Genomic DNA, 10,739 nt, shown 5'->3' with positions numbered 1-10,739 from the left:
CCAGACCCAGGGTGTCCGTCAAAGGCCGAGATGACTAAGAAACAGATGGTGTGGGAGCCAGGTTTCCGTAATAACAAGTTTATTCTCACACAATTTCTAGCTTCTCAACAGTGGCACCTGGAAAGGGGAGGTGAAGCTGCATGCGGGCGGCTCCAGGTGGGCAGCTCCGGGTGGGCGGCTCTGGACTGGCGGGGCACGTGGTGGTTACCGGCTCTGCTCAACTGTAAGACACAGGAAGTGGTGAACCGAAGGGCCGAGGTAGGAACCCTCTGCCTCAGCCCCCTGCCCTGCCCAAGGCACTTACTGTATGTGGATATGTCGATTTCCTCTGGAAGTTCTGCCACATTAACTTCAAACCGGTCCTGGACGTCATTGAGGATTTTGGCATCATTCTCGTCAGACACAAAAGTGATGGCTAGGCCTTTGGTGCCAAAGCGACCCGCCCGGGCCACCTGCAGACAGACAGGATCAGGGTCAGGCCACAGATACCACCTCAGGACTTGAGGAAAAGCAGGGTTGGCGCCCCACCCCACCACCAGGGGAAAGCGACATGCCCGTGAGGCCGCTCACCCGGTGCAAGTAGGTGTCCGAGTCCTCAGGCATGTCGTAGTTAAAGACGATGTTGACTCGCTCGATGTCCATCCCCCGGCCAAACAGATTGGTGGCCACCAGGATCCGCCGCTGGAAATCCTTGAACTGCTGATAGCGTGACAGGCTGGGGTGCAGGAGAAACAAGTGGAGGCCGTCAGACACTGGGCTCCTGGGTGGCGCTCCCTGCAGCCTTGGCGGGTGGCTCGCACTCACCGCTCCTCCTGGGCCATGCCCCGGTGGATGGCGATGGCTGGGAAGTTCTGCTCCACGAGGAGCTGGGCCAGGGCCATACAGCGCTGCACTGACTTGACGAAGATTATCACCTGAAGGAAGGAGTGGCGGTCAGGGCCACACAGTCTGGCGGCCCAGCGACCTCCCGATGGTCCAGAGCCCCAGGAAGGGCTGATGGAAGTGTCACCTGGTTAAACTCCAGCACGTCCAGGAGATCAAAGAGCTTGCGGTTCTTCTCACTGTCTTTGAGTTTGACGTAGTACTGCTGCAGGCCGTGCAGCGTGAGCTTGGTCTCGTCGTCCACAAACACCTCCATGGGCTGTGTGGGGAGGGAGGTGGGAGGGGCGGGCAGGGATCACCTCTGGGCATCTCGCCTGCCCAGAACCTTCCAGTGGGCGACTCCTTTGTGCGACGCTTCCCAGAGGGCCTCCTGCACCGGACCTCAGTAAACATCACTCAAAACCTGGATGTAAGCTCTGGCCCGGCTCAGGTGTGGACCAAGCTTGACTCCCAGTTTGACAAGACCGAGGGGAGGAAAGGAGGCTCCGCCGGCTCCCAGCATCCCAGCATCCTCCGAGGCATGTGGGCTGTGCGGGTGTCCTGGGGCCCCAGGCTCCAGGCCCCTGGGGAAGGCCGAAGCTGCCACTCTCGCCTTACTCACATCCTGCATGAACTTCCTGCACACAGGCCGGATGTCCTTGCTCAGGGTGGCGCTGAACATCATGCACTGCTTCTCGTGTGGTGTCAGGCGGAAGATCTCCTGCACGTCCCGCCGCATGTCTGGGTGGGGAGGGCAAGACATGCGTGGGCATGAGCATCTGCCATGCAGGACCCCCACCCCAGACCAGACCCAGACCCCTCCCAACCTGTGCCAGGGAGCCAGTGGCACCGTGACGAGGGCAGAGTGAGCCGCGGGAGTGGCCAGTCCTGGTGCCTGAGGGGCTGGGGGGTGGCCAGCGAGCGCAGGCGCGGGAGGAGCTGCAATCCACTTACGCGCTGGCGCGGAGCAGCCGTGCCCGTGCGCCTCGAGACACGCTTCAGGGAGGGGAGCCTGAGGCAGAGACAGCCGCTGGGGTGAGAGCTGCAGCTGCCTCCCAGGACACAAGCCCATCTCCCACCGGCCCTGTCGAGGCTCCCTGAGGGCAGGTGGGGCCTAGAACCAACCCAACAGGTGGCAGAAGTCTCACACTCCTAGAGGTATGTGCGCGTGCCTTTACGTCCAGGAGGGACGGGGGCTTATTTGGGTCCCGTGGTCCCATTCGGCTCGGGCTCAGAAACAGCACGTCCCTCTGCCAGCAGCAGAGCTTTCCCTAAGATCACCACAGGAGCCCCGCCTGCCAGCCACCCATGTGACCCACTCAAGAGTCTTCTGCCTGCTATGGGGCCCGCCTAGTCGCTGACTCTCCAGCTGAGGCTGCAAGGGCAGATGACTCACCCAGCTGCTCCAGCATCTTGTCACACTCGTCCAGCACAAAGTGCTTCACATTCTTTAGGCTGAAGCTCCTGTTCCGCACGAGCGCCAGGATGCGGCCTGGGGTCCCCACCACGACATGGGGACAGTTCTTCTTCAACACTTCTTCATCCTTCTTGATGGAGAGACCCCCGAAGAACACAGACACCTACGGGGAGGAGGAGGAAGCTGCTCCATGCTGATACCCGGCCCAAGGCCCCAACTAGCTCAGCCCCAGCAGCCCTGAGGGCACCTAATACCCAACCCCAGCACCTGTGAACAGGAGGCCTCAGGGGACCAAGGCAGGCCTGAGGGCCTCCCAGGGCTCCACTCAAAGGAAGCCCCAGGCTGGGACCTGCACAGGCCCCTGGGAGCCATGCATAATTCATCAGGCTTTTAAGGAGCAAAAACCACCGCAAACCTCAAAGGCAGCTGCCCCTGCCAAGCTTGGTAAATGCTGGCTGGGCCAGAGCCGAGGCTAACAAAGCTGCAGAAACCAAGCGGCGCCTGACCAAGTCCAACCTGAGGGGCTCACCTTGACGCTGGGCATGTACTTGGAGAAGCGCTCATACTCCTTGCTGATCTGGAAGGCCAGCTCCCTCGTGTGGCACATGACCAGGACCGTCACCTGGGAAGTGGCACGAGAAAAGGGCCTTCAGGTAGTATCCTAAACCCCTCCCCCACCAGAGTCTACCCAACCCAGTCCCCCCAACACACTGCACCCAACATCATAGGCCATTTGAAGACCCGGTCCAAATGCCTCCCCCTTCTCACGGCCCTTCTCCAACCCTCACTCCCTATACTCTCCCACAGCTACTGAAACCTGTCTCCCAACACCAGGACCCGCAACGAGAAACAGAAAATGGCCTGCATAATGGTTAGACCTGGCCTGCCCGGGTGACGTGGGACCCAGCTCTTTAAGGATTTCCTGAATCTCGGCACTCAGGCAGCCCCAGCCCCGGCCTTCCCACCCATGCCACCCACACCACAGCTCTCCACGGCACCTTCATCCCTCAGGATGTGCTCTCAGATAACGAGTGCACGGGCACCAATATGAGGCCCAAAGATGTGCACCCGACCTGACATGGGCACCAATATGAGGCCCAAAGATGTGCACCCGACCTGACTCAGGAGCAAGACACCAGAATTCACTGAAGTGTCTCCCCAAGACAATGGCACACAAGATAAAGGGAGAAGACAGCCAGGGCCTAACAGCAAGGACAGCAGTGACAGCTGTATTCGGGGCAACCCAACCTTCATAGATGGACACTCTCTAGGTAGGTGGCACAGCAAAACAGCAGCAATGCCTCTGGGGCAAGGGGCAAACTGTGGGCACTTTCCAGTTATTTTGGCTTATTGGCAATTTCTGATTTTTGTTATAACTGATTACTCTATTTTTTGAGATAGAGTCTCCCTCTGTCACCCAGGCTGGAGTGCAGTGGTAGGATCATAGCACACTGCAGCCTCGACTTCCTGGCCTCAAGCGATCCTCCAGCCTCAGTTTCCCAAAGCGATGGGCTAACAGGCGTGAGCCACCTCATCCAGCCTACTCTACTTCGGCCGCCACAGGTAGGGTGGGGCTGGGAAGGGAGGAGCCCACCCACCTGTCCGTTAACAGGCTCAATCTGCTGTAGGGTGGCCAGCACGAAGACCGCCGTCTTTCCCATCCCGGACTTGGCTTGGCACAGGACGTCCATGCCCAGGATGGCCTGGGGAATGCACTCGTGCTGGACTGCAGGAGAAGCAGAGCGTGAGGGACGAGAACCTGGACACACCCCCGTGCAGGCTGCTCACCAGTTGACCGGGGGGCCCACAGTGAGGGCAATCAGAAGAGGCCAAGTCCGGACAAGGCCATAGACACCTGCAGGGCTAGGGTATCCGCCTGGTCAAAGCAGAGCACCCCGGTGCTGAGAGCAGCCATAGGCCCCGCTGGGTACAACTGATCCAAGGGGTGGGCAGGCCCCTCCCTCACCCACAGCACACTGGAGGCAGCACCGCTCTGGGCGGGTAGGGCTGGTCTTGTCTTGGTGAGGACCTGGGCAAGAGGATGACACCCAGAAGGCGTACCCTCAGACGGATGCTCAAAGCCACAGTCCACGATGGCCCGCAGGAGCTCCGGCTTCAGCAGAAAGTCCCGGAAGCCAGAGCTGTGGATGGAAACGTAGGATCCCTTGATGTCTTTCTTAGGGGGAGCTGGTGTGCTCTCTTGAGGAGCCTGGGGCTCTTCCTCTTCATCGTAATCCAAAAGATCATTTTCCACATCCTGTTCTGCCATGATGCTGAGAAGAGAGAGAGGCAGGGTCCCGCGAGTGGGCACAGAAGGATGATGAAGCTTCATTCAAATGGCATTTTCTACCACCTCCTTCCATAAGCCAGTCCGTCAGCTCCACCTGGGCTGCATCTCGTAGCTTCGCCCTGTCTTCACCTCCGCACCCCCAAGCCGCCCCATCTCTCCCCCATGCCCCGCTTGCCACACCCACAGACAGAACACCCTCCACCTCCAAGGGCTTCCCATGGCTTGCAGAGTTAAAATCCCAACTCTCACCACACGTCAGGCAATCCCCTTGGTTTGACCCCTGCCCACCTCATCCCACACCACCCCCCAGCCTTGTTCAGCTGCTCAGACCCCTGCAGCTCCTGCCCCAAGCCTTTGAACCCGGTTGTCACCACCAGCAATGCTCAGGCCCCAGGTCTCTGCACAAATGCCTTCTTCTCCACATGCAAGCCTCAGCTCCAGTGAACCTCCTCAGGCTACCTAGCCCAGAGCAGCCCCCTCCCTATCACTGCACAAGGAACCCACTGGGCTTGCATGGGGCAGGAGCCCAAAGAGCCCAGGGGTAGGGTTGCCAGGATGCTGGCGGGAACTAAGTTTGCAAGAGAGCAAGCAGTATCTGCCCAGCCCCAGCTTCTCCCACTCTCTGTGGTCTGCACAGGGGAATAATTAAGTGCTCTCATGAAAGGCCTCCTATTGGGCCTGGGCCAATAAAAATAAAGCTGAGAAGATGGAAAATGGAATTAATACAAAGTCTGCCTACCTCTTTGCTTTATTAATCTAATGCATACCAAGTGCCTGCTGGGTGCAAGGGACCCAAACATGAGGACAATTGTCTTTCATCCTCCTCCCCTACCCCAGACTCCAGTGGGGGGTAGAGCAGAGGGCTGCAGCTGCTACAATTCTTCCTGAGGCTGGATGCTGAGGATCCTAAGCCACTTCTGGCCCCGCTGTCACTCAATCCCAGCCCAGAAACAGCAATTCCATTCTCTCAATGGCTGTTTTCTCTCTCTCAACATCCCTGCCCATGAGACAGTGAATCCCACCAAGGCCCTCTGGTCAGTTCTTACCTATGCTACCATGCTGGCCCCAATGTGCTATTACCTGTTTTTTATTATTATTGAGACGGAATCTTGCTCTGTCACCCAGGCTGTAGCACAGTGGCACCTCGGCTCACTGCAACCTCCGCCTCCAGGGTTCAAGAGATTCTCCTGCCTCAGCCTCCTGAGTAGCTGGGATTACAGGTGCTTGCCACCACGCCCAGATAATTTTTGTATTTTTAGTAGAGACAGGGTTTCACCATGTTGGTCAGGCTGGTCTCGAACTCCTGACCTCGTGATCCGCCCGCCTAGGCCTCCTAAAGTGCTGGGATTACAGGCGTGAGCCACTGCGCCTGGCCTTGTTATTATTATTTTTAATTAGAACAGCTTTACAGGCCAGGCGCGGGGGCTCACGCCTGTAATCTCAGCACTTTGAGAGGCCAAGGCGGGCGCGTCATCTGAAGTCAGGAATTCCAGACCAGCCTGACCAACATGATGAAACCCCATCTCTACTAAAAATACAAAAATTTAGTCAGGTGTGGTGGCAGGGGTCTATAATTCCAGCTACTCGGGAAGCTGCTGCAGAAGAATCGCTTAAACCCGGGAGGCGGAGGTTGTGATGAGCCAAAATCATGCCACTTTACTCCAGCCAAAAAAAAAAAAAAAAACAACTTCACAGAGATATTTACATGCTATACAACTCACCACTTAAAGCAGACAATTCAGTGGTTTTTAGTGTAGAACCAGCATGTGCAACCACTACCACACGTGCAATTTTAGAATACTTCATCACCTTGAAATAAAAGCTCCTGTACCCTTTACCCATCCATACCCTAAATACCCCACCCCAGCCCCGGGCAACCACTAATCTGCTTTGTTTCTATGGATTTGCTTGTTGTTGTGGATATTTCACATAAATGAAATCTTACAATTTGTGACATTCTGTGTCTGGCTTCTTCACTCAGCACAATGTGCTCTAGCACATCATCAGCATTCCCTTCCCCCCCCCCCCCCCATTTAAGACAAGGTCTTGCTCTGTTGCCCAGACTGGAGTGCAGCGGCCCAATCAAAGCTCACTTCAACCTCTGCCTCCTAGGCTCAATCAAGCGATCTTTCCACCTCAGCCTCCCTAGTAGCAGAAGCTACAGGCACCCGCCACCACTATTTTTGTATTTGTAACAGAGATGGGGTTTCACCATGTTGCCCAGGCTGATCTCCAACTTCTGGGCTCAGGCGATCCACCCACCTTGGCCTTCCAAAGTGCTGGGATTACAGGTGTGAGCCACCACACCCGGCCTCATTTCTTTCCATGGTCACCTAATGTTCCATCTCATCAATATACTACATTTTGCTTAACCACTGTCAGCTGGACATGCAGAGGCCATCATCTCTTGGCTGAATTAAGCCAACAGCCTCCTCCCTGGTTTCCCTGTTGCCATCGCCCAGCCCCTCCCCAGAGCAGCCAGAAAGATCCTATCAAACTAAGTCACGGCCAGGCCCAGTGGCTCACGCCTGTGATCCCAGCACTTTGGGAGGCCGAGGCGGGTGGATCACCTAAGGTCAGGAGTCCAGGACCAGCCTGACCAACATGGTGAAACCCCATCTCTACTAAAAATACCAAAAATGTGCCGGGTGTGGTGGCGGGCACCTGTAATTCCAGCTACCCGGGAGGCTGAGGCAGGAGAATCACCTGAACCTAGGAGGTAGAGGTTGCAGTGAGCCAAGATCACACCACTGCCCTCCAGCCTGGGCGGCAGAGCAAGACTGTCTCAAAAAATAAATAAATAAATTAAAAAAAAAAAAAAAAAAAGCCTGAGTACATCACTGCTCTGCTCAAAACTTTTAATGGGTTCCTTCCCACTGTGCTTAGAAAAAAACTCAAGTTTCCACACAGCCAGCCTACCAGGCCCCTCCTGACCTGACTCCTCTATACTCAGACCTCATCTCCTCTATTGCCCCTCACTCACCGGCCTTGCTACTGTGTCTCAAACACACCTCAGCACCTTTGCACTTGCTGTTCCTGCTGTCTGGGTCACAAATCCCCCACTTCTTTTGGGCCTCCTTTGCTCCAGAAAGGCATCTCCTTACAGCCCCAAATAAAACAGCACCACTTCCAGTCAGCCCTGCCCTGTGAGAACAGCTAATAAGCACTCCATAGCATAGGCTGAATAAATGGAACTAGAATAAAGGCGTTCAGGCAGAGCTGAGCAGGTTTCTTTATCTGACCCTTCAAACGGGCAATCTGAAGGGGTCACTTCCCAGGCAGCAGGGAAAACATGAGCCAAGAAAGGTCAGTCCAAAAAGCACCAGAGCCTTTTGGGGTATGGAGAGTAGGACTAGCTGGCTGGCGTCGGGGCAGAAGAGAAAGCTGGAAGAGCTGGTCGGCCACAGGGCATGTTTTTTCTTTTTTTTCCTTTTTTTTTTTGGAGACAGGGTCTCGCTCTGTCACCCAGGCTGGAGTGCAGTGGTGCAATTATAGTTCACTGGAGCTTCGACCTCCCAGACCCAGTGAGTCTCCCACCTCAGCTTCCTGTGTAGCTGGGACTACAGGTGCATGCCACCACGCTGGCTAATTTCTGTATTTTTAGTAGAGACAGGGTTTCACCATATTTCCCAGGCTGGTCGTGAACTCCTGGACTCAAGCAAACCTCCTGCCTCTGCCTCCCAAAGTGCTGGGATTACAGGCATGAGCCACCCACCACGCCCAGCCTGGGCATGTGTACTTGCTAAGCAATAGGGAATTGCTAATTAGGTTGGAGTTGAGTCACTCAATCACGATCTGCCCAAAAGTACTGTAATTTACTCCACAGATGAAGGGGGAGGTTAAGACCAGCAGCAGGGAAAACCAGTCATCAAATGAAAGAGAAGTAACCAGGGTAGGGGCATGAGGTAAGGAAAGAAAGGGTGGGACATGCCACAAGACAGGAACCTCCCCTGAGCAATCCATGGGTAGAGAAGAGCCACAGTCTATTCCGGGCTCCACATCTAGGTGGCCAAGAGATGCTGTATTTTAAGGAAATAAAGCAAAGTTGTTTTGTTAGTGGGGAAAGGAATTTGCGGCAGGCCAGGCATGGTGCTCACTTCTGTAATCCCAGCACTTTGAGAAGCCAGGGTGGGCGGATGGCTTGAGGCCAGGAGTTCGAGACCAACCTGGACAATAAGTCGAGACCCCGTCTATACAAAAACAATTTTTAAAAAAATTTAGCCGGGTGTGGTGGCATGGGCCTGTAGTCCCAGCTACTTGGAAGGCTGTGCCGGGGAGGATCGCTTGAGCCAGGAGGTCGAGGCTGCCAGTGATGGCGCCACAGCATTCCAGCCGGGGTGACAGAGGGAGACCCTTTCTCAAGAAACATAAACGTAAAAAAAGAAATTGGGGCCGGGCGTGGTGGCTCACACTTGTAATCCCAGTACTTTGGGAGGCGAAGCGGGCGTATCACTTGAGGTCAGGAATTAAGAGACAAGCCTGGCCAATATGGTGAAACCCCGTCTCTACTACAAATACAAAAATTAGCCGGATGTGCTTGCTTGAACCCGGGAGAGGGACGTTGCAGTGAGCCGAGATAGTGCCACTGCACTCCAGCCTGGGCGACAGAGCGAGACTGTCTCAAAAAAAAAAAAAGAGAGAGAGAGAGAGAGACAAAGAAACATAAATTGGGGCAATCTGAATCCGTTAACACACAAAATTTTCGAGAAACCGGGCTGGACAGGATCTAAAACTCAAAACAGGATCCGGCGGGGTTTTCCCCGCCCAAAGTGGGTGGCCAGGACCGCCGAGGCGCCAGAAGCGGATGAACTTGAAAGGTGACAGCACGGAACTCACAACCCAGACACGCCACGTATACCCATTTACCCTCAAGTGTCCCCAGGTAGGCTTTCCACCCCGGAGTTTATTCCCACCTGGGGACTCCTATTTCCAAAACAAAGTCTTTTTTTCTTTTTTTGAGGCAGAATCTCGCTCGGTCACCCAGGCTGGTGTGCAGTGTCGCCATCTCGGCTCACTGTAACCTCTGCCTCCCGGGTTCAAGCGATTCTCGTGCCTCAGCCTTCCGCGTAGCTAGGACTACAGGCGCCCGCCACCAGCTCGGCTTTTTTTTTTTTTTTTTTTTTTTTAAGTAGAGACGGAGTTTCACCATGTTGGCCAGGCTTGTCTCGAACTCCTGACCTCAAGGGATCTGCCCTCCTTGGTCTCTCCCAAAGTGCTGAGATTACAAGAGCCACCGCGCCCGGCCTTCCAAAAGAAAGTCTTATGTGCCCCAAATCTCAGAACCCCGAAACCCGTAAAAAGTAGACCAAGAAGAAAGTAAACTGGGAAAGGGGTCAAGTCCCTCGGACCCAAAGAAACCCCTGAAAACTGGAAGCTCCGACTTCTCCCACCCAGGCCCCAGACCCCGGCGTCACCCCCTCGTCCCTCTCCAAATGGCCCCAGGCCGCCGTGGGGTCTATTCGGACGGACTGACGGACTCCAAGTGGGACTCGGAGCGCCGTCGGCCATGACAGCCCCTCCCAGAAGCGGGCCCCGAGCCCCGCGCGCCAACCGCCGGCCCACCCGTAGCGCATGCGCCCCGGTCCGCAACGGCCAACACACAGCGCTCTGACACACCAACCGCCCCGCCCCCCCTCGTCTCGCGACCCTTTCTCCTCCTCCCCTTAGCTCCCAACGTCTCCCCTAGTCCTCTCGCTCTCAGGTCAGACGTCCCCACACCGCTGCCCCGCGCCCGGGATCCGCCGCTCACCTAGCTCCCCGTTCTTCTCCGCGTGCTGCTAAGAGAGCCTTCTGACTTCGGTTTTCCGCCGGGCGCTCAGACACGAGCTGCCGCGCTTCCTGCCTCTTGCGTCGGGCTGCTGCGCTGCTCACTGGACCGCTGCCTTTTCATTCAAGAGAGGCTGAAGCAGTGATTGGGTCCTGCGGAAGGGAGCGGGAGATTATTGGCGGAGACGGGAAGAAAGAGGGCGTGCCCTACGCCTCGCGTTCATTGGTCAATCTAAAAGTAGGCGCGCCCCAGTGAGCCGACAGACTGGGGCCGGCAGCGCGTGGTCTCGTGATCTGGGTGTGGTGCTCGGTGGGAGCCGCCATGTTTAGTACTGATAACTGAAGACCAGATGGTTGCCCCTTGGCGTGTGCCCCACCCTTTCGAAGCGTGGCTTCTGCGCTGGG

General features: G+C 56.0%; 1 protein-coding gene across 1 annotated transcript; it reads right to left on the bottom strand.

The window, feature by feature from the left end:
• Nucleotides 1-62: 62 nt before the first annotated feature.
• On the bottom strand, nucleotides 63-10,438 carry DDX39A (DExD-box helicase 39A). Its single transcript, XM_007995524.3, has 11 exons — nucleotides 10,318-10,438; nucleotides 4,340-4,551; nucleotides 3,877-4,004; nucleotides 2,808-2,900; nucleotides 2,258-2,441; nucleotides 1,484-1,602; nucleotides 1,010-1,141; nucleotides 805-914; nucleotides 571-715; nucleotides 305-452; nucleotides 63-221 (listed from the first exon to the last, which is right to left on the bottom strand). Exons 2-11 carry the CDS (start codon nucleotides 4,545-4,547, stop codon nucleotides 205-207), a joined length of 1,284 nt encoding a protein of 427 aa, XP_007993715.1. The 5' UTR covers nucleotides 4,548-4,551; nucleotides 10,318-10,438; the 3' UTR covers nucleotides 63-204.
• Between the last annotated feature and the right edge of the window lie 301 nt (nucleotides 10,439-10,739).

Source organism: Chlorocebus sabaeus, chromosome 6 (genome assembly GCF_047675955.1).
Source record: "Chlorocebus sabaeus isolate Y175 chromosome 6, mChlSab1.0.hap1, whole genome shotgun sequence".
Lineage (NCBI taxonomy): Eukaryota > Metazoa > Chordata > Mammalia > Primates > Cercopithecidae > Chlorocebus > Chlorocebus sabaeus.
This window is presented reverse-complemented; position numbering and strand designations above follow the sequence as displayed.

Coding starts and splice junctions, on each gene's coding strand:
- DDX39A (XM_007995524.3), bottom strand. CDS start 4,547: ATGGCAGAACAGGATGTGGAAAATGATCTTTTGGATTACGATGAAGAG. Junction 4,005..4,339: donor CTTTGAGCATCCGTCTGAGG/GTACGCCTTCTG, acceptor CTTCTCCTGCAG/TCCAGCACGAGTGCATTCCC. Junction 1,142..1,483: donor GCAGGAAGTTCATGCAGGAT/GTGAGTAAGGCG, acceptor CTCCCCACACAG/CCCATGGAGGTGTTTGTGGA.